General features: G+C 38.4%; 1 protein-coding gene across 1 annotated transcript in view; it reads right to left on the reverse strand.

Annotated features, from left to right (window-relative positions):
• The window catches only part of ubr2 (ubiquitin protein ligase E3 component n-recognin 2), an 87,849-nt gene that overhangs the window by 50,834 nt on the left and 12,253 nt on the right, over positions 1-24,762 (reverse strand). The window contains exons 2-11 of the mRNA XM_062021566.1: positions 23,646-23,929; positions 19,273-19,351; positions 11,259-11,369; positions 7,973-8,103; positions 6,218-6,356; positions 4,178-4,240; positions 3,982-4,102; positions 3,807-3,914; positions 3,577-3,665; positions 3,367-3,465 (exon numbers count right to left, since the gene is read on the reverse strand). Coding sequence (XP_061877550.1) covers positions 3,367-3,465; positions 3,577-3,665; positions 3,807-3,914; positions 3,982-4,102; positions 4,178-4,240; positions 6,218-6,356; positions 7,973-8,103; positions 11,259-11,369; positions 19,273-19,351; positions 23,646-23,929 — 1,224 coding nt within the window. The remainder of the gene's footprint in view (positions 1-3,366; positions 3,466-3,576; positions 3,666-3,806; positions 3,915-3,981; positions 4,103-4,177; positions 4,241-6,217; positions 6,357-7,972; positions 8,104-11,258; positions 11,370-19,272; positions 19,352-23,645; positions 23,930-24,762) is intronic.

A 24,762-nucleotide genomic window follows, 5' to 3' on the forward strand; every position in this document is an offset into this window, starting at 1 on the left:
GTAACGGAACCGACGTCCGTGAATGCACCTTGGCTTGGCTTCTTGTCTGTGCTATTTGCTTGCCATGCCACCACAAGCTGTGTGCCCTACTTTCAACGCAACTTTGTTACATAAACCTACAAAGGAAACATCAAATTACAAACCCCTCATTGTACTATTTTTTTCATTTACAAACCACAAACAAAATAAAAATAGGCTCTGCAGTACGAACCTTGTCTCTGTTTACGAATGTGTGTCTACAGCGCAGCCATTTTGTGCCGGCAGCACATCCATTGTGGGCGCACTTATCACTGCTGTCATTAGCTACTGTGCCAAGTTATACTTTCTGTGCTTTTTAGGTGTTTTTGAGGCTTTTTACATAATGTTTCTAGGTTTGCTAGCTCAATATGAGTCCAATGAAAGCAATATACAAACAATGAGTGGTTTAAAACATTCAGGAAGTATCCACAGCATTGTTGACAATGATACCTCTCTGAGTTCCGCTGCACGGAAAAATGATTAACCGACAAGATAGAATGGATTAGTTTTTTGTTATTCCTAATCATTGTAGCTAAACTGTTCCTAAAATATGGACTTTTGTCGAGGCTGGAACTCATTATTCATGTTTACCTTGTTTCTTATGGAGAAATAGTGTACCAACTTTTGTATTTACAAACCTTGTTTGAGAACCAATTAAGACCTGCACATGGTCTTCCTGGACCAAGCCTATCCAACTTGCGACCCAAAACTTTTCATTTGGCCCGCCGAATATCGCTCAAATAGGTTTAATGAAACCATTAAAATTAGGGCCTCCAACAGCGAGGCTTATGTGTCACAATGAAGCAGCGGGGGTGAGTAGAAGAAGACTACTCATTCAACCCTGAAAATAAATCTACATAAATTGCAAAAATCTGACTTTTAACAACAACTGGACTACAAAGTATGAATGTGCAAGCGCTCGAGTCATTGTTTCCTGGCGGACCTTTTAAGCGACGGACACATTGATCCAGACAAGCAGCAACAATGGTGGAAAACCTACAGTGTTTGTTTCATCACAAAACTTAGTCAAACATTTGTATTCTGCTTGTTTTGTATTGAAATTGTTGACTTCATGATATCTTTTGTATTCGTGGTCATGCTGTTATTTGTCTGAGAGTAAGTCTGCCGATTAAAGTTTGTTTAAAAGATGTAGCGCTAAATTTGACCAGTAGAGGGCGATAACGCTACACCTTAGGTTTAATTGTGATGAGACACATACATTGTGTGCAATGTTTGGTGTGGAAATGTTGTGTAATTTCTATACTGTATGTGTAAACATTTGTAGTTTAATGTGTGAATGGATTAACATTATACCTTCTATTTTATTTACCGTATTTTTCGGATTATAAATCACAGTTTTTTTCATAGTTTGGCCGGGGGTGCGACTTATACTCTGAAACGATTTATGTGTGAAATTATATACACATTACCGTAAAATATCAAATAATATTATTTATCTCATTCACGTAAGAGACTTTTCTGGATGTCATTGGATGGATTGACAAAGCATGGGCTTCAGTGACAACCGAAACCATCCTGTCCGGATTCAGAAAGGCTGGAATAATTGGAACTGCAACTGACGATGACTCTGACGTAAGCGACGTACCGATAGAAGAGGAAGCGGCGCATTGTCTACCTTTGGAGTTGGCAGAGTTGCTTAGAAGCGACACCGAGGAAGAAGATTTCATCGGATTTAGCGATTAGGAGTGACAGATTGTTTGGTAAACGTATAGCATGTTCTATATTTTATAGTTATTTGAATGACTCTTACCATAATATGTTACATTAACATACCAGGCACGTTCTCAGTTGGTTATTTATGCGTCATATAACGTACACTTATTCAGCCTGTTGTTCACTATTCTTTATTTATTTTAAATTGCCTTTCAAATGTCTATTGTTGCTGTTGGATTTTATCAAATAAATTTCCCCCAAAAATGCGACTTATACTCCAGTGCGACTTATATGTTTTTTTCCTTCTTTATTATGCATTTTCGGCCGGTGCGATTTATAATCCAAAAAATATGGTGTGTAAAATATCAGTGCTGTCAAAGATAACGCGGTAACTATACATTTCAGTAGCGGCACACATTTTTTTTAATGGCCGATTAACGCGAAAACTTCCTTTTTGACCCTGGGGCCATCCCCTAGCGGGGGAACTTGGCTGCAGTTCATTTGCTACTAATGAGCAACAAGCGAGCAGAAATGGACAAAGAAAAGGCTACCTGATGGAAATATCAGGTTCAAAGACATGGCAAGTTGTTCTCCCGACAAGAAAGGACTATTTTTTTCCATCTGAAGAGACGACGTCCGTGCAGCAAAAGCCTGCTGCGTGCGTCAGTCAGAGGTGAGTGATGCTTCACTTCCGTGCTCGGATTATGGTTAAGGCTCAGTGATAACATAGCATTTAGATTGTTACTGTGAATGCTTTAGTAAGTAAGATGACATAAAAGCTCATCAAAAATGAAAGACGATCAGCAGGAAGAAGTAGTCCAGAAGTAAACAAAGCCTGACGCTCTTCTTTAAATTTTGCCAAATTTATGCCAACAATGGGCTTAATTCCAACAAGTATTTCCTCCGTGCACACACGTCTGCCTCCGTGCTTCACTCCTAGACACAAAATGTTTTAATTCTACGCCGACGCGGTGTGTTCACAGATCATGGGAAAAATGACCATCATAACACACTATCTTACACATTAACACCAGCAGGTACTTACAGTATGAATGGCTATACATAGTTATTATTTGCGCAATATTGACTAATGATGCACCAAAAATTTGGCCGGAAGAAGACGTACTTTGATCACCGGAAATGTTCTGGTCGAGTCCTCAATTACAGAATGATTAGCAGGCTCTATATTATTATTTTTTTTTTATTAATAGAGAAGGTTAAAACATTGTCGTGCAGCAATATGAAGACCATTAATGTACAAAATATGAGAAGCATTTATTCAGGTAGAAATATCACAGATTACAGCTGGGATAGGTTCAAGCTTTAAGCATATTCTGGTAGGCTGCAAGGTCAGCCTGACTCAGGGAATGCATAGCACCACAACCAAGTGTTGAGGTGCTTGGCTGCAGACCTGGCGCAAAAGAGGGCAACCACCAACGCCTTGCCTATGGGTACTCAGGACACACAAAATAACATTACAACTCTTGGTGCCGCTGACAGCTTCTCTGTGTTCAAAAAAAAACAAAAAACTAATTTTGAAAAGTTGGGCAGGCCAGTTTAAAAAGAATAACGGGGTGTAGTTATATCACCTGTGCTCTTGACACCAGGAAAAAGCATGTGGGACATCAAGTTAAAAAGAGATAAAAGTGTGTGAAAGCTCACAGGAGAACTCACCATTGTTGGAACGGTGAAAAGCTGTACAGACAAAGAGGTCACTGACACCACCCTCTCATGGTCGTCCTCCATAAAATCAGTCTGGAGGCGTCTGTAGTTCTAAAAAGAGACATTTGATTTTGAAACAGCTTGAGTGGAACTGCTGTGACTGTGGCTAACAATTGCGCAAATTAAATCTTTCTAATTTTGACATATTATGCAGTATATTACCTTGGCAAACTGGATAGCAAAGATCTTCTTGTATTTAAGGTCCATAAGGAGGCTGTTCATTAGCAGCTGGTGATAGATGTTTCTTGCTCCTGCACAAACAGCACGTATCAAAACTGTTCTTGTGAACGACACAGCGATCAAGCATGTGACCCTAGCAGGTGATTCCAGTTGATTTTTCCCCAAGCACACCTTGAAATATAATCAATATAACTGTCAAAATAAAACAACACCTTTCCACATCTTGGAGTCCTTGAGCATCAAACGATCAACAAGTGATGAGTTTTCTCTTTTTGGACGTTTCTCAAGTCCTACCTGACAGAGGATCCTTCTCAATCCATCTGAAACAAAAACACTTTTGTTTTTCTAATTTGTAAAAGCACAGCCATAGTGCAAATCCAGACATACCTGAGTACTGAATGATTTGTCCTAACCAGCTGAGCGCTTTCAGCGCAAAACACTGGTGAGCCACAACAGACGAGTGCATCACCTGAACTCTGAGAGGCTTTGACTGGCGGCTGGTGTTTCGCTGTGGGATTGGCAAGTATTAATAGGTTGGTCGATTGTCAAGTTAAATGCTTAGATGGAAAAAGTTTAAACTTACTACTATAACAGTCTTGGCTTGATCACAAAAAAGAAAATCTCCATATCGAACGGATTTCCTGCCCTGTTATAAGGATAAAATAAACTTCAGCATTGAGTGTGCAATTCCAATAGAAGTTATCAATGCCAATGGCACGTACACACTTCCCGTTAAGTGCATTGTAAATGGTGTAAAATGTAGCTTAAATGTAGATAATGGGTTCCTCAATGTAAAGCACTTTAAAGGCCTACTGAAATGATTTTTTTTTATTTAAACGGGGATAGCAGATCCATTCTATGTGTCATACTTGATCATTTCGTGATATTGCCATATTTTTGCTGAAAGGATTTAGTAGAGAACAACGACGATAAAGTTCGCAACTTTTGGTCGCTGATAAAAGTAGCGTGACGTCACAGGAGGAAGGGCTGCTCACATTTTCCCATTGTTTACAATGCAGCGAGAGAGATTTGGACCGAGAAAGCGACGATTACCCCATTAATTTGAGCGAGGATGAAAGATTTGTGGATGAGGAACGTGAGAGTGAAGGACTAGCGTGCAGGGCAGGACGTATCTTTTTTCGCTCTGACCGTAACTTAGGTACAAGGGCTCATTGGATTCCACACTTTGTCCTTTTTCTATTGTGGATCACGGTTTTGTATTTTAAACCACCTCGGATACTATATCCTCTTGAAAATGAGAGTCGAGAACGCAAAATGGACATTCACAGTGACTTTTATCTCCACGACAATACATCGGCGAACACTTTAGCTACGGAGCTAACGTGATAGCATCGGGCTCAAATGCAGATAGAAACAAAATAAATAAACCCCTGACTGGAAGGATAGACAGAAGATCAACAATACTATTAAACCATGGACATGTAAATACACGGTTAATGCTTTCCAGCCTGTCGAAGCTTAACAATGCTGTTGCTAACGACGCCATTGAAGTTAACTTAGCAACGGGACCTCACAGAGCTATGCTAAAAACATTAGCTCTCCACCTACGCCAGCCAGCCCTCATCTGCTCATCAACACCCGTGTTCACCTGCGTTCCAGCGATCGACGGAGCGACAAAGGACTTCACCCAATCACCCATGCGGTCGGCGGCCCGGAGACCGCGGAAGTCAAGGTGAGGTCGACGGCTAGCGCGTCTGCTATCCATCTCAAAGTCCTCCTGGTTGTGTTGCTGTAGTCCGCCGCTAATACACCGATCACACCTTCAGCTTTCTTCTTTGCAGTCTCCATTGTTCATTAAACAAATTGCAAAAGATTCACCAACACAGATGTCCAAAATACTGTGGAATTTTGGGATGAAAACAGAGCTTTTTTGTATTGGATTCAATGGGGTCCGAATACTTCCGTTCTCTCCGTGACGTCACGCGCATACGTCATCATATCTAGACGTTTTCAACCGGAAGTGTCGCGGGAAATTTAAAATTGCACTTTATAAGTTAACCCGGCCGTATTGGCATGTGTTGCAATGTTAAGATTTCATCATTGATATATAAACTATCAGACTGCGTGGTCGGTAGTAGTGGGTTTCAGTAGGCCTTTAAGTCACTAAAAAAAAAGCGCTATATAAATATATTCACTTTTCACACCCCTAAACGTAAGTATGCTATAAAGAGTCCCAATTAAAATGATAGTAGAGGATCTGCATGAAACAATGAATAAATTACAATTAAAAGACAGAAAACAAACTTTCCTGTTTGACAAATTTGCATTTTTGTACGTATTTCGAGCATTTGCACATTCTACTTTCAATTGGTTGACAATTGTTTTTCTTTTTGCATTTTAATGCTCTAAAATCTGATTTTGTAATTTGTCCCTTCAATATTGCCATGTATACTAGTTGTTTTTTCTCCTTGTACACCAATTATTACCCCCAAAAAATATGATCATTCATGTTGATATAGTGAAAATATTGTATTGGGAGGTGTTTTTGCTATTATCGCCACTAGTTGGGAGTAGCAGTTCTCAAGTGGGTTGAAACCAAGTCTAAGGTGTAAGTGTGTATCAAAAGTAAACAAGCTGTCGGGTTAAGAAAAAGAATACTAACATCTCTGTCCACAGTGGTGGCAAAGCTGACGGCTTCTTTCTGGTTGCAGTTGACAGCCTTCTGCAGGGTGTAGATCACTTGTTCATAGGTGTGGACCTCATCATTAAACAGCATGCAGTAGTAATTGTGTTGTCTTTCACTGCATACAAAGATAGACAACACAAAGTGGAGATTCAAAATAGTGCATTTTCAAGTACAATTGGGTTTTTCCCACCCACATTGCAGTGTTGGCGCTAGCAATTTTCAAAATGGGGTGTCAAGGACCTCATCAAGTCATAAAAATGGGGTCCCACAGTACATTTTTGGGGTCCCACTTTTTTGAAACCGTTTTGAAAACAAATGATAAATGTATGCATTACCCTGTTATATCTCACATTCTATATTGTGTTTTGGAAAAAGGTTCTCATAAACGTTACTTAAAAAAATAATACAAAAGAAAACATTTTTTTATGCATACGGTATGTAAATGTATTCAGTTATAAACATTCATTCACTTTCTTCTTTCCTTCATGGATCTAAACTTTACTGCTGCCGGTATTTTTTTCTATATTTTCATTTAATAAGTTATAGTTGTATTTATTTCAGTATCAAAGTGTAAAAAGCTTTTTGCATGAAATTATGATAATCGTGTGCCAGGGCATACATGCACCTGTATGTAGATCATCAGTCGTTTAAAAACCGACACATTTACACTTTCATCACAAATAATGCCAACAAACCTAGAATTTCGCAAGTTAGTTTCAATGTCATTTTTTAATGCAGCAATTTAGCCGCAAAGTGGTATTTTGGGTAGATTTTAGCTTTGTAAAGGGTATTTCAACAAGTAAACATTACATATCATGCCCATAAGGGTATTCTAGTAAAATATGCGTGTGTAAATATGTGATGTGTAAAAATCAAATAATCACGTTGAATCACTTTTTGTCAGGCAATATTACATGTAATGACATTTTTACATAAATGAATACATCCATAAACTTTATAAATATTTATTATGTGCACGAAGAAATAACAGTTACAATTGTATGTATCTTACCAACAAGAAAGAGGTTTTGCCACATCAACAACGGACTAACAACAGTCCTTTAAACCTCATTAATACCACAGTAAAGGCAAACTGTCATTTTCCAGACACGATTAAGGCTTAAATAATGTCAAGCGCTACAATAACCACGAAGATAAAGTGTTTGTCTTACACGTAGTAATAAGCTGTGGACAGACGAAGCCAAGCAATGCAGGTTTAGCGAGCGGTGCGCGCTCACGCGAAGGAAAACACTTTTTGGCAGGCAATCACATTTTGGCACAACACTGGCAAATATAAACAAAACAAAACACTGGCGGGAAGCGATAAAAAAAACAAGCAATTGTGAATTTTGACCCGGAGAAGGCAGGGTCGGTAAAAAAATTAATAAAAAATCTGTGTCCCGGGAAAGCGCGGACTTCCGGAAATGCACTTCCTTTCTGATTTCAATGCGTAAAAAGACACAAAAAGTGCGTTAACGCCAACGTTGCATTAAAACTGATTTCAGGCTAAATAATGAAGTTTGTTTAAATAGGATAACAGATGATCCTCGGTACAGAGCCTATGTGGGCTGTGTACCGAGGATGTCGTTGTGGCTTGTACAGCCCTTTGAGACACTTGTGATTTAGGGATATATAAATAAACATTGATTGATTGATTGATTGATTGATGATTCTTAGGCAAGTAATAATCATGATCTTGGACAGTTAACGTGCAGAAATGTGTGTACATACGGTGGTTCCAGGCCTTCAGGTAGCTGAATCTCTAGCGTCCATGTAAGCATGTCCACAGCATACTTCAAGATAATGGAGAAAATGCTGCAACTGCGGGCAACCATGTCAACCGGTAACTGGGCTATGGGGTCCTGAGTAGAACAAATAGTTGTTTAAATACTGCTAAAATATGAACTGCTACGTGAATACACATGGACATGAACAGCCCATATTTTTTACGGTAAGCTTAAACAACCATTCAAAGTCACATTCACGTCATCACTGAACGGGCAGTGCTTCTCAAAATCATAATTGTCATTGTAGCAAAATTGTGTGCAATCATATTCAATGCAGTTTAGATAAACAAAAACTGGTCCTGAATCGTACATTTAGCTGCCATGTATTGCTAATAGAGTATTGCACAGTTAGTTAGATTAACATTGCACAATGGTTACATTAACAGTTCTAAGTATCTTACAGTAAGTATCACTACCAATCATCATTATCAAGTATTAGGACAAGACTAAACCTTTTAGGCAAGCCAGGACCAGGCATGCTAATAGCTAACCAAGCCGCTAAGCTAGCTTTAACAAACACCAAGAAATAAGTCGATAGTTAAGTTTAAGTAGTGTAGATGAAAGCGCGTTACAGCAAAAATAAGCGGTTATTAACAGAAAATAAGTAGATTGATAACAGTTAGAGAAAGGATAATATAACAGCTGCTGGTGTGTAGCATTGTCACAGTCAGTACACGACTCGTAAGAGGAGGATCGGATCATTCCAAAAATGTGTGGTGTCGACACCATGGGTAGGTAGCATCAGTATATGATTGATACTAAAGTGATTAGATCTGTGGTTCTGTTTGTTCACCAAGTAACACCTCAGAAATCACTTGGCTCTCCAAGTATCATCATAACCGTTATGGTTTGAGTTTACTTCTAACATGCATACAATTGCTACATGATACATCACAATTTCCAGTTTCTCTTTTTAACATGTTCATAAAGGAGTAGGAAGAAGCAGAGCTTATGTAACCCTATCCCTTTTCCGTTACATAGCAATTGCTAACACTTTTGTTCACTTCCTATTCTCAATTTATTCACAATATACTCCATAAATAATAACGTAAAAATAATAATAATAATAATAAATAGTGAAGAACATTGTATTTCATATAGTGAGATGAATAAGATTATCAATAAGTTCAGAATGTTTGTACTTTGTACAGTTTCTTAAATTGGATCATATTAGTACACTGTTTGATTTCTTTACTTAATCAATTCCATAATTGTATTCCACACACTGATATACTAAAGGTTTTAGGTGTTGTACGTGCATACAAATGTTTTAAATTGCATTTATCTCTGAGGTTGTTGTACATTCTTGGGTTGCAGGTTATAGTTTGCTTTGTGCATAATTTTAGCGGTTTGCAAATTCACTATATTGTTGAATTTCAATAAATAATAGGTTTCCATGTCCTCTATATCCAACATTATGTAATATTCTAACTGATCTGTTTTGTAACACGGTAAGTGACTGAAGTGTACTTTTGTAATTATTTCCCCATATTGCTGCACAATAACTCAGATATGGCAACAATAGCAAGCAGTAAAGAACATGAAGTGATTTTTGGTCCAATACATATTTACTTTTATTCATTATTGATGTATTTATTGCCACCTTATGTTGTATATTTTTTATATGAGATTTCCGATTCATTCTATCATTATACCTAGAAATGTGATTTAATTTACTCTGTCAATGTCTATTCCATCTATTTGTATTTGTCTTTCTCTTTTACTGTTACCGAATAGCATTATTTTAGTTTTACCGAGATTCAAAAGTAGATTTTTGTCAAACCATCTTTTTAATTTGTAATGACCAACATTATAATACTTCATTAAAAACCAGATAGAGGTTTTATTCAACAAGTATATTCAATATTTTGGGTCATCTTAACATTACACACAGTTTGAACAGTAACACTGTGTTTGAATATTTAATAAAGTGATTATTTGGCGTACCAATAGATGGAGACCGCGTACCACAGTTTAAGAATTACTGGAGTAGATCAATATTTTTATTTTCTCAAAATAATTTTTTGTTGTTTTGATTAAGGTTTACAAAAAATCTGAGAATAGTTCCTAGATAACAGGAGAACTTTGAGGACAACAAGATTTTAATGAACAATAGAGTAGTGTTGCTTTTTTCTTAGTTATTGGTGTACTCCTGATTTTGTTTTGATCAAACAATTGTATGTAATAAAATGAAATAAGAAACTAGTTCAAATATTGTGTCAATATTGTTGAACTGTGAATAGCATTCACCATAAATAAATGGAACAATTTACAGTGAATACATGTGATCGGTATTTGTATTGGCCGAGCTCACTCATGGATGATCGGAATCAGCAGAATAATCATAATTTTAAAAGTACAATTTGAAACAGTTAGATTTGTGGAATTCTGGAACCAGAATTCTAAAAAAAATTCCTTGATTAATAAAATGTATAAATTAAAGGAGCTGAGATAACTTCTGCAACAACTTCAAACAATTCCTGAGTAAGTTTATTACCTTAATTTGTAACATTTAAACAGGACTGCTTAGGCTGTGTGATTCTCAAAACAGAGCAAAAAGTAAAAACAATTCACTGGGATGTGCATTTTTAAACTTATCCCATTAATATTTAAAACTTCTTGATGATTGGTAACACTAAATTGACCCTGGTGTGTGAAAGTGAGTGTGAATGTTGTCGGTCTATACAGGCCTGGGATGAGGTGGTGATTTGTCCAGGGTGTACCCTGCCTTCTGCCTGAGTGCAACTGGGTTTGGATTCCAGCCCCTCGCGACTCCGAGAGGGACAAGCGGTAGAAAATGGATGGATGGATTTGTTCGGTTTCATACTGTCATTGTTTTTAGTTTTTTTTATATAGAGTTATTGCCACTTGCTATTTTGCCTCAACAGCCTCCTATTTTTCTTTTCACCCTTGCCAGAAACTTCTCTGTCTGCTCTATACACCATGTTCCTGCATAATTCTTCTTCTGATGGATTGAACAGTTAGCCTGATTTGTTTGTGTAGTGCTGCCACCTAACTGGAAGCTTGTGTATTGTTCAAACAACATTAGTGAAAAACCGAATCCTTTGAAAAGTGGAGTGTAAGAAAACTGAGCCACTACTGTGTTTTTGAGGTACCTTCTTTCTGTGTTGGGTTTATGTTGGAACAATGTGCCATATTTCATTCTGGCCATGGGAGAATAAAGTTTTACTTATACAACTAAAATTAGAGAACTGCACTAGCTATCTCACCTCTTCTGAGTCTTTGATGGTGGTCAGTGTATGTTTTTGGCAGTAAGGACCCTTCTTCCAGGCTTCAGTGTCTCCGCAGTCACAAAACCCCCCTCCTCCGGACGTGGTCATCTGTGTGCACATAAAGACAGAAAGACACACACACACACACACACACACACACACACACACACACACACACACACACACACACACACACACACACACACACACACACACACACACACACACACACACACAAAGTCAAGTGCGTCACCTGCAGAAGACAAGCAGGTTTTGGCTACTGGTTGTCACTTAGCATGTGACTTCTCTAATCTGTGAGCCGAGTGACACAACAGAAAATAATGAATTTGTTTTGCCAGCGATATGAAGTCAAAGATTTTACTTGGACCAACCGATAGACCGATAGATGTGACAGTACCCAGTGTTTCCCACACATTCATTTATTTGTGGCGGCCCGCCACGAAAGAATTACGTCCGCCACAAATAAAAATAAAACTTTTTTTTTTTTTTTTTGGTCCTGTCCAGCTTCTCAGGCAAATCATATAGTTGATATAGATGCCCATATAGGCTGTTCAGATTTACTTTACAAAAGAGAAGTGTAGGATACTTCTCTTGTTGCCTTATTTGTATTTGACCACTACTGTTTTCTGTTTATTTGTTACTGACTGTGGCAGGACACCTCTGCCTCTGTTTCACTTTATGTTGCTGGTAAATAATATGGTTGTAGTAGTAGGCTAAAGTTAAATTATTTAGTATGCACTAATTAAAGGGGCAGAGCTTTAAGAGACATTTTAGCTTTTATATTTTATAAGATATATATTTTTTTGTAAGAACCACAATTAATAAATATATTTCAATGAATAACTTATTGTTCAAATCTGTATATAAATATGTACATAAAGTGTTGTAATTATATTGTAAAATGGATGGACGTTTAAAACAAAACTGTTATTATTAATTAGTAACTATACATTTTTCGAGCCTTTTTTGAGAAAATCATATCATTGTAGTAAATTATGCAAATTACTCGATGATGTCATGGTGACCACGCCCATAGCCACGCCCCCACCGCCACAGGTATCTTGGCAGTTTATGGGAAACACTGAGTACCCATGTGGATATGGACACAAATAATACCAATAAACACTCAAACACATCAGTCGGAAAATTCTGATACGGTCCATTATGAAAAAGATTTCATTTTAAACAAGAGGGGTGGTTTATGCCGATTGTTATTTCGTCCAAGTACACACCCATTCGGATCCTGTCTTTGTGGTTGGGGTAAAATCACCTCCCTGCGCATGTGTGCTATGTCAGCGTGACACGTTTTGTGTTTATCGCCGAGCAGCAAACATGGCGGGAAGGAAACAGAATTCTTGTTTATTGTTAGAAACGTTAAGAGAACTTAAGATCCAAATTAAAAACTGTTGGAAAGGTTTGAAGGTGTTCTATTACAAAGTTAAAAGTCAAAACAGTAAAAGTGATTTTGACCCCCCGCTTTCATTTATACTGTGTGATGGATGACTTTATGGGAGTCTGTGACGGCGTGGATGTTAGTTTGAAAGAGGAATGTATAGTATAAACCAGGGTTGTCAAACTCATTTTAGCTCATTTTAGCATGGAGAAAAATCTACTCCCACGTGGGCCGGACGGGTAAAATCATGGCATAATAACTTCAAAATACAACCACGACAACTTCAGATTGTTTTCTTTGTTTTACTTTGGCCCAAAACAGAACAAGGACATTCTGAAAATGTACATATCACAAATAATCCTCTTGACAAAACACTTCTAGTTAGTAAAAAATTCAAAAACACCACTAAGAACACAATGAAATTAGACTTATTATCAGTGTTTCTACAAACCAATTAAACTTTAAGTCACAGCCCATCTATGATTTAACAAAAATAAAATGAAGCATAAATAAAAACACTTCTATGTATCAACTACCTCATTTGTCATTTCCATTGTTGACTTTCTTTAAATTTGCACAGAAGAAAATCATTTTGACAGAACTATATCAATGTGCAGTGTCTCATCCAGCATTTTAATTGAGGTTACCAATTGTTTATTTTATTCCTCTTTGTTTTACATTGGGTCGAGGGGGAAGAGTCGCAACCCCGCTTTACCGTGTACCTCTTGGTTGGTATACTTGCTCGTACCAATATAAACTATTTGCTTGCCTAACAGAATTGCTATTGTGACATCCAATGGACACTTTTAGAACAGCAGTTTCATTAATTTAAAAATGCAACTCATTTTTACACTTAGCAAACTCATCTCGCAGGCCGGATTGAACTTGTTCAGGCCCGCGAGTCGCATGTTTGAGATCCCTGGTATAAACAAATTTGAGGACTACAACTCAGAGATAGCGGAATCGCCGTTTACGGGGAACTGCACTTCTTTTGGAATTTTGCTTATCGTTCACAATCGTTATGAAAGACATTAAAGCGAATGTATTTTTTTTATGCTTTCTAAATATTAAATAAACAAATAAAAGTCTGCTTACAGCGCAGCCAATTGGAGGTCCTTTATTCCCCTCACAAAATCCAATAAAAAAAACATCCAAAAAGCACCAACAATACTCCATTTACATTTCGTGACTTGAATATTAACCAAGTATTAGTGATATTGTTATTATAAGCGCTAACGCAGACAAACTATTTCTAGCGACGCCGTGATCACTAGCGTGTGTGCCTATGTTTAGATCATCGAGTGGTAAGCTGCTTTCTCTGCTCCTTAAAGTTTATTGTAGATCATAAATCATTCCTCTCATCTGAATAGCAGAAGGACGAGGATGTAATCCGACAAGTTGGTCCACTTTGACAGCCAATTTTGACCCGGAAAAGGCGAGAACGACACGAAAAGACGCTTGGTCCCCCCGTTTCTTCGCAAGGTTTATGAGTTGTATATTATCTAAAACGGGAATATTACGAGATTCTATCAATCGGCATCCAAATGACAGCAGACATTGCACAGTAAGTGAATTTGTGGTATGTTTGTTGGCTCTCATGAAGTTTGCAGTGAGAAGAAATTAGTAATGTAGTGGGGGAATAAGCAAAAAAATTGATGCATTTTTTTAAAATGAAGCACTGCATATGCTTAAAATTATCAAAATATAAAATATGAATGTGCCTGTCACTACATTACATATATACTTACATCATGTATATAAAACCTTAATGAAGTGTTTGGATGTTGTTTAAGGGCTTTTATAGGCAGAATAGAGCGACTCCCATAGCCTCCATTGATTTAATATTTAGAATGCATTAAAAAAAGAAAAACCTAAGTGTTCTTGTCTTACATGAGGATTGTGAACAAGAGGCAAAATTCCCCGAAAAATTGTGAATTTCCCCTTTAAGCTAGGACCTTTTAATGTTCCTTTAACTCAAGTTAACTACCAACAGGGTGAAAAAACACTGCAGTAAGAATGCTTTCAAAAATGGAAGAGTAAGTTGTTGTTGTTTTTTTTAATAAGTTAACAAATTGCAAAGTGCCAATTGTTTACAAGATAGGCAGAAGGAGTTTCTTCTTCTACTATTTTCAAAAAAAAAAAAAAAAGACAACTCTACGCATGCCCAGATGGTTTATTCTGATTTAACACGTATTGCATTTACCGGTATATAGTGTCGAGTGGTTTTTGGAATTCCAATAACCAAGGTTTAGATTGGAGTGGACAAAAATTGTGCACATGTAAACATAGCTATCGGTAACACAAGGTCTAGTGTTTCCTCTACATGTAATTGATCGTGGCACACCACCACAGCAAGATAAATGCCGCCACACCTTCAAAATATATCCTTTTTTTTTTTTTTTTACATGAAAACAAATTTAAATATATTGTACAAATGGGTACACTGTATATAGTCTATTATTTACGTACTATTAGCAATAGTAAGTTTGAAAACCATTTCACATATCATAAAAATGTTCCTCTATGCTTTATTTAGAAGGAAAAAAAGTGCATCAACATCGCCTATGAGGAGCGCGACAGCTGGTCACGCCATTAAACGAAGTTGACACCTGGCAAATGTAAAGAGAATAAGTTGAAGAGAAGGGTCTTTCAAGTTAATTAATGCATTTCTTCTTCAAGCCAGTGTAAACTACTGCAATTCTTTTGATATTATTACCGACAATAACGTCTAACTTTGCGCTGGGTGTCTTCCAACCTCTATTTGGACCTCTGTGTGGAGTATGAATGTTGAGTGGGTTTTCTCCGGGTACTGTAAGAAGGGGATTTATATGGCCCCATTCGTCACGGTTTACCTGACACATGAAACGTGACAAATTAGGCAGGTGCACTATCAACTTAAGCCGCCAGACGGCAGTAGACTGTTGAATATCTTAAAATGTATTTTGTGGCAATTCCAACTTTGACCACAGCGTCAGTTGCTGTGTAGTAGAGTGGCTCTTTCCGTTATTTTCAGCAGACTGCATTGCAAAATGATTCCTTTCACATGAGATCCAACCCGGGTCCATATGAATCCCTTTTGTACTGCAGTTTCCTCCCACATTCCAAAAATATGCATGTTAAGTTCATTGGAGAATGTAAATTGTCCTTAGATATGAATGTGAGTGTGTAATATAGTTTGTTTTCAGTACATGTGCCCTGCGATTGCCCATGCTAATTTGGGTTAGCTTGTCAATTAGCTGGTCCATTATACGTTAGCATTAGGCTAGCGGCATGAGAGCTCAACCTTCATTCATATTTTTAATCTAACATGATTCCTCCATGTATGTGCACTTCATGTGTATATATAATGTACATGTAGTGTGGCTGGTTTCACAGTGACTTAATTTTGGAGAATAGCAACAAAACAACTCAAGTGATTTTTTCATCTCTAATTCAAAGGACTGTTTACATATTTGGCAAACTAAATTGCAACAGGAGGGCAAAAGATAGTGTACCCTGTATTACATTTTACATAAAGCAGTACCAATTGAACTTGCCTTGAACAAAGAGAGGACAGTCTACCAAGTCAAATTCCTTGTGTGTTAAACATACTTAGCCATTAAAGCTGATTCTGTTTCTGATAACTCAAGGAAAATAATGTTATTATTAATAACTAATAACACATATTTGTTTTTAAATATACATAAAACATTTGTGAGCCTTTTTAAAGAAAATATATGCATCCTTGTAAATCAAAATTATGATATCCAAGAGGGACAAGCGGTAGGTAATGGATGGAATATATGATGATGTCATACATAGTGACTACGCCCTTAGCCATGCCCCCACCACGACATGTATAGTGGCATTCTAGGGGAAATTCTGGGGTCAGAAGCAACTTAAAGGGGAACTGCACTTTTTCTGGAATGTTGCCTATCGCTCACAATCACTATGAAAGACATGACAACGGATGGATTTGATTATTTTTATGCCTTCCAACTTGTAAATAAATGTAATTAAAGGCCTACTGAAACCCACTACTACCGACCACGCAGTCTGATAGTTTATATATCAATGATGAAATCTTTACATTGCAACACATGCCAATACGGCCGGGTTAACTTATAAAGTGCAATTTTAAATTTCCCGCGAAAATTCCAGTTGAAAACGTCTATGTATGATGACGTTTGCACGTGACGTCGATGGTTGAAACGGAAGTATTCGGACACATTGTATCCCAATACAAACAGCTCTGTTTTCATCGCAAAATTCCACGGTATTCTGGACATCTGTGTTGGTGAATCTTTTGCAATTTGTTTAATGAACAATGGAGACTGCAAAGAAGAAAGCTGTAGGTGGGATCGGTGTATTAGCGGCTGGCTACAGCAACACAACCAGGAGGACTTTGAGTCGGATAGCAGACGCGCTATCCGACGCTAGCCGCCGACCGCATCGATGATCGGGGGAAGTCCTTCGTCGCGCCGTCGATCGCTGGAACGCAGGTGAGCACGGGTGTTGATGAGCAGATGAGGGCTGGCGTAGGTGGAGCGCTAATGTTTTTATCATAGCTCTGACGAGGTCCGGTAGCTAAGTTAGCTTCAATGGCGTCGTTAGCAACAGCATTGCTAGGCTTCGACAGGCGGCACAGCATTAACCGTGTAGTTACAGGTCCAGTGTTTGGTTCGGTGTCTCCTGATAGTAGTATTGTTGATTTTCTGTCTATCCTTCCAGTCAGGGGCTTATTTCTTTAGTTTCTATCTGCATTTAAGCACGATGCTATCACGTTAGCTCCGTAGCTAAAGTGTTTCACCGATGTATTGTCGTGGAGATAAAAGTCACTGTGAATGTCCATTTCGCGTTCTCGACTCTCATTTTCAAGAGGATATAGTATCCAAGGTGGTTTAAAATACAAATCCGTGATCCACAATAGAAAAAGGAGAAAGTGTGGAATCCAATGAGCCCTTTTACCTAAGTTACGGTCAGAGCGAAAAAAGATATGTCCTGCACTGCACTCTAGTCCTTCACTCTCACGTTCCTCATCCACAAATCTTTCATCCTCGCTCAAATTAATGGGGTAATCGTCGCTTTTTCGGTCCGAATCGCTCTCGCTGCTGGTGTAAACAATGGGGAAATGTGAGGAGCCCTTCAACCTGCGACGTCACGCTACTTCCGGTACAGGCAAGGCTTTTTTTATCAGCGACCAAAAGTTGCGAACTTTATCGTCGATGTTCTCTACTAAATCCTTTCAGCAAAAATATGGCAATATCGCGAAATGATCAAGTATGACACATACAATAGATCTACTATCCCCGTTTAAATTTAAAAAATTCATTTCAGTAGGCCTTTAAGTCTGCTTACAGCGGAGCCAATGGTAGCTCCTCTATTTTGCACATAAAATTCAATAAATAACCATTCAAAAACCGCCAACAATACTCCATTTACATTTCGTGACTTGAATATTAACCAAGTATTAGTGATATTGTTATTATAAGCGCTAACGCAGACAAACTATTTATAGTAGCGCCTCTATGTTTACATCATCGAGTGGTCTGCTGCTTCCTCGCTCCCTGGAAGATTATTCTAGACCATAAATCATGCATCTCACCTGGACAGAAGAAGTCTGAGTAGGTATTCCGACAAGCCATTGACAGCCATTTAGGACCTGAAACTGGCGATGACGACACGAAAAGACGCTTGGTCCTCCCTGCCCCCAACCCCTTTTCTTTGTGAGGATTATGAGACATTTTTTACCTAAATGGGAATATATGACAATCCTACCAGTCAGCATCCTAATGACAGCAGACATTGTACAGTAAGTGATGTTTTATTATGTTTGTTGGCTCTCATGCAGTCTGCAGTTAGTAATAATCAGTGATGAAGGGGGAAAAAAAAGCAAACATTCATTTTGAAACTAATGTGCCGCGTATGCTTAAAATTATCAAATTATAGAATTTTTTTTTAATGTAAGCATGTCCAACTATTTTTTATATTTATATTATAAATGTTCCCGTTACTACATTAGATATAAACTTACATCATGTATATATAACCTCAATGGCGATGTTTGTAAGAGCTTTACAGGCGGAATTGCGCGACTCCCATAGGTTCCATTGTAAGCAAACTTTTGATCAAATGACAAAAAATATCCATCGTCATGTCTCTCATAATGATTGTGAACGGTAGGCAAAATTCCCAAAAAAGTGCAGTTCCCCTTTAGGGTTTACTTTATAACTGAGGGTAATTTGCAGAAATCATATAATGTCGAAACAGCCACTTTAGAAACTTTTTTTACATACATGTTTTGTTCAAGCTCAAGAGTTTTTAATGGCATAGGGCTGCGGGGTTTACACAAAATAGAGACAGCAGTTCAAGTGGGCAGTGCAACATCACAAAGTAATGCATACCCATCCCACCTACAGGCTGTGACATCACAACAGCAGGTGCGATAAGAGAACGCCAGCCTGTTAGCAGCATGATGCTCAGTATCACATGTCACATCAAGCAGCTGCTAAAGCTGACACGCCCATCCAATTTGCAAAATCCACCAAGCAGCTTTTCTGTGACACAATTCAAACTGGACATGTTCTCTTTTCTGTGTTTGTAAGTGTATATACTCACTCTGTATCGATGATCTTTATGAACACTTCCCAAGAAACATTGCATGCACAAAACACAGGTGGGGTCGGCTGCACAATCCCTAAACACACACACACACACACAAAAAAAAAAGCGTCAAATATATGAATGAAACCCCCTCCAGTATTTAGTTCAATGTTAAATGCCCCTTGTCAAGCTTTTTGTACACTGACTGTAAACCTTAACACTGAATTGGTACAGTTAATTACATTTGTTTAGTTGCTGGGTGCATTTTGAAGTTTCAGTCACATAGATGCTGATTTGTGATGTTTTAAAAGGTGTGGATTTCAGAGAAGGGGCTTCCCCTACATATAATTGATCGTGGCGCACCGCCACGGCAAAATAAAAGCCGTCACACCTGAAAAATGAGGTGGAACGGAGTTGGCACCCGGCAAAAGTAAGGAGGAAAAATATATGTATTTCAAGTTACGGTAATTAATGCATTTCTTATTCAAACCTAGGAAGACGCACATTAAGTTAGACTTTACTGTCAGACATGTCCGACTTTATGCCGTGTGCGTCTTCAAATCTCCATTTGGACATCTCTGTGTGGAGTTTGCATGCTGTGGGTTTTCTCCGGGTATTCTAACTTCATCCCACATTCCAAAAATATGCATGTTAGGTTCATTGAACAATAAGTTGTCCATAGGTAAGAATGTGAAAGCGAATGGTTGTTTGTCTAGTTGTGCCTTGCAATTTGGCTGGCGACCAGTTTCGGGTGTTCCCCGCCTCTCGCCCAAGGTCAGCTGAAATAGGCTTCAGCTTACACCCCGCAACCCTAATGATAAATAATAAAATGGATGAATGTACAGTACAAGTTTGTTCTGCTAATTTTTGTTAGCCTGTCAATAAGCTGGTCCATTGTAATTTAGCATTAAACTAGCAGCATTAAAGCAAACACTCATCCTGTACAATTGTATTGCTTTTTCTCAGTCTATACAAACTGTATAATTACTTTAACGTGATTCGAATTTCCTACATGTATGTGCACTTCATGTGTATATAAATGTGGTGCTGTTTTTTTTACTTGGTTTTACTGTATTTTACAGTGACCCCAAGGACATTTACCCGGTACATATTTGGCAAACTACATTCTAACATTCAGAGACGGCCGAATAAAGTTCACCGTGTTACATTTTACAATAAGCTGCAACAATTGAAAGAGAGTAAAACAATATAACAAAAATATATGTTAATACTAATAACATTCAGAGACGGCCGAATAAAGTTCACCGTGTTACATTTTACAATAAGCTGCAACAATTGAAAGAGAGTAAAACAATATAACAAAAATATATGTTAATATTAATAACACAGATTTGTTTTTGCCTTTTTTTGTGTTGTTTTTTTAAATATAAGCATCATTGCTGGTTATGCAAATGAAACATCCATCCATCCATTTTCTACCGCTTATCCCTTTTGGGGTCACGGGGGGCGCTGGAGCCTATCTCAGCTACAATCGGGCGGAAGGCGGGGTACACCCTGGACAAGTCGCCACCTCATCGCAGGGCCAACACAGATAGCCAATTTAGTGTTGCCAATCAACCTATCCCCGGGTGCATGTCTTTGGAGGTGGGAGGAAGCCGGAGTACCCGGAGGGAACCCACGCAGTCACGGGGAGAACATGCATGAACAATAATGTCAAATTGACTATGCCACCACCACTTTAACTATATTGGCAATCTGGGGGAAACTCTAAACAGCTCTCATTCTATTATTGGCCGAACACTGTGTTCTTTCAAGATGCTAGGGGGCCATTTAGGTCATCTATCTGTGTGGATTTCAAGGAAGAGAAGGCTACATGCCGACAGCTTACTGTTACTGGTGGAAGCAAACGTGTTGACTAGATAACAGCTAGTAGTGTAACGGTATAGCATCATTACTGTTAATATGCAAGTCAATATTAAAGTCACATTCACATTCATGGCGGATTTAAAAAACCGTACCTATAGTTCCAACCATATATGACATCACGACTATGGTAGCGCTAACATCACATCCATAAATCAGTGAAGCTTAGTCCTGATTAGGGATGCTCGACGACAGAGCCACATTACCCCAGTTCTGCGCTCTCTGCACTGGCTTCCAGTCCGTTATAGAGTTGATTTTAAACCGCGGTTTGTTTTTAAGGCAGTTCATAGTACTGCTCCATATTATTTGAGTGAGCTCTTAAACATCCATTCCAGTCGAGCTCTACGGTCTGACAACCAACAGCAGCGAGAGGTTCCTAGGTCCAAATATAAACATTGAAGTGATCGGTCTTTCTCCGTAGCTGGTCCCAGACTTTGTAACATGTTACCAGCCGAACTACGGCCCCTCACAAATTCACATTGGTTTAAGACTAAACATAAGCCCTGCTTAAAATTATGATGACACTATTTATGATTTCAACATAAGTTTCTATTGTTTTGTTATATTTATTATGTTCTCTTGTTTTATGCTCTGTCTTTCTTTGTTGTTCAGCACGTAGGTTCCGCTATAGCTGATGTAAAGGCCTTTACACATGAAGTTTGATTAATTGATTGATAAATATTCGGAGCAAAACCGCTTTTTCTCATTACATTATGCCATTTTCTTTATTTTGCCATTCATGCTTTTTTTTTTTTATTACCAGACTGTGCCACGTCAATGTCATTCCAACTGTGGTTGTGGCATGTCAAGAATGCTATGCTGTGTATTGTATGCTGTATTGCTGTTTGCAGTATTTACCACACATTTTAATTAATTATTTGATTCATCATTTTAATTTATAATTGATTTTTTTTTAGTTTACTAATAGCAGTGTGGTCGTTTTAACCCACGCCAAAGACTCAACAAAAGCAAAACGAGGCGACCGACTGCAGCAGCCTAGGAAAAGTTTGAATCTTGTGAATCGTGTAGAAATGTTTGATCAAGTGAAATTTGTCAAACAGAGAACAACGGTGGGCATGAAAAACACTAACCTATTTATTAGAGGTGTCCGATAATGGCTTCTTTTTTTTTTTTGCGGATGTTCTCCCGAAATGTGTTTGTCATTCTTGTTTGGTGTGGGTTCACAGTGTGGCGCATATTTGTAACAGTGTTAAAGTTGTTTATACGCCACCCTCAGTGTGACCTGTATGGCTGTTGACCAAGTATGACTTGCATTCACTTGTGAGTGTGTCAAAAGCCGTAGATATTATGTGATTGGGCCGGCACGCAAAGGCAGTGCCTTCAAGGTTTATTGGCGCTCTGCACTTCTCCCTATGTCCGTGTACACAGCGGCGTTTTAAAAAGTAATAAATTGTACTTTTTGAAACAGATACCGATAATTTTGAAACCGATACCGATAATTTCCGATATTACATTTTAAAGCATTTATTGGCCGATAATATCGGCAGTCCGATATTATCGGACATCTCTACCTTTTATCATTAACTGTCTGGAATGCACTTATGTTGTATTTACTTTAATGTTGAATGGTAATTGTTGTTTTGCCCACACCTAGGGCCACAATAATTTACAAAGTTAAGCTCATGACGCAGTAAGTTGAATGATGCAGACACGTTTGTTACTGGATAATAATGAATAATAATGGATTAGATTAGGATACTTTCTAAAATGCTTCTGCCTTGGAGACATTGCATGTGTAAGTAATATGCAACTATAATTATTTGATACTTGTTTATGTAGACAAATGTGCTGTTTTAGACTGCAATATTAAAGTTAAGTTAAAGTATCCCCTGATTGTCACACACACTAAGTGTGGTGAAATTACCCTCTGCATTTGACCCATCCCCTCGTTCCACCCCCTGGAAGGTGAGAGGAGCAGTGAGCAGCAGCGGTGGCCGCGCCAAGGAATCATTTTGGTGATTTAACCCCCAATTCCAACCCTTGATGCCGAGTGCCAAGCAGGGAGGTAATGGGTCCCATTTTTATAGTCTTTGGTATTGTTCAATGAAGGACACTTATTACGTATGTCTAGCTTAAGTGCTATTGTGTGTTTAGCTGTTAGTTAACTCCTAGTAGCCTATAGCCTAGCATGTTTGCCTTTAGTGAATGAATTGACTAAAAAAAATTGCAGAAGCAAAACATATTTTTATGTAGTATCGGCTAGACTTGTATCTGAGATTTTAGATACCAAAAGATTTAATTCAATACATGTTTTTTTGCTGATATCAGTACAGTATTAGGACACCCCTAAATGTCATCGTAATCCACCACAAAGCAATTATGTGGATGGGTTGAGTTTAAGTGTTGAGTTAAATGCAAAAAATGCAGTGCAACAGAAATAAAAAGTAAAACTCCAGTTTAAACTTTGCACATCTGCATTTTTGGGGGCCTGGTCCTTCTTGGTGTAAAAGGTTTAACTCATGGTAGGTAGATGCGTCCATTACCTGCAGGAGTAGGTGGGCTCTCCCACCTTGAACACGTGACCGCAGAGTGGTGACGGCTGGTTGTTCTGCTGCAGCTGAGCGAGGCCTGTAGCTGGATCCTCACCCAGCAGCAGCCACTCCAAGGGAGCGAGAAGGAGCAGCTGACAGGCCAACTCTTCTCTCTGCTCCTCTCGCTGCTCCTCCCTGCTGCTGCAGCCGCTGGGCCCCAAGCAGAGGATTTTGGGTACATACTCTGCCAGGTGAGCATAGAGTTCCACCTGAAGATTTTCCGCTGCCAACCACCGCTGAAGCCAAGAAGGACAAGATGAAAAGGCGTTACAATGTGTAGTAAAAAAAAAAAAAAAGCAACAACATTTTTAGGACTACACAGGAGAAATTGATTGATACATTCACAAGTGTTTCATTCATTAATTGGATTTACATTTTTTCTTATCGGAAAATGTGCTTCGGTTACAACTGTATTGGTAAAGAATGCAACACAGTACTGTGCTGGACGGCAGGTACAGTATTTGTAATCCAACAGCAGATTGAGCGAGCAGAGCAGAGTCTAATCAGCTCTGTCAGTCTTTGTTTGTGTCATCCTTTGAGACTCCAACACAAACACTGAAGGGAATAAGGTTGTTCTTCCCTCTAAAGCAGTGGTTTTAAAACTTGTTTCACCCTAGATCTGCAGTTCCTTCTTTTTCCCCAGCTGGGGTCTTTTGGGTTTTTCCTTGCCCGGATGTGGGTTGAGATCAGGGGATGTCGTCGTCAGTTTGAGAAGCCTTTTGACACTTGTGATTAGGGCTATGTAAATACATGTTACGTGATTGCTTGACAAATGCAGGATAATCATTACTTCAGTGAATTATTCACAAGTTAATAAGGATGAAATATGAATGAATTAATAAATCTTAAAACCTCTATGTACACATTATTAAAGGGGGAACTGCCTATCATTCACAATCCATATGTAAGACAAGAACACATTTGTTTTTCTTTTTTATGCAGTGTAAGTCATAATACGTGGAAAGTACAAGGTGGCTAACAATGCAGATAATGGGAGTACTTTATTTCACCCATAAAGCCCTCTAAATTATCATCCAAAAACCGCCAACAATTTACATCTTGTGACCTG

The sequence above is a fragment of the Entelurus aequoreus genome, linkage group LG15 (genome assembly GCF_033978785.1).
Source record: "Entelurus aequoreus isolate RoL-2023_Sb linkage group LG15, RoL_Eaeq_v1.1, whole genome shotgun sequence".
In the NCBI taxonomy this organism is placed as follows: domain Eukaryota; kingdom Metazoa; phylum Chordata; class Actinopteri; order Syngnathiformes; family Syngnathidae; genus Entelurus; species Entelurus aequoreus.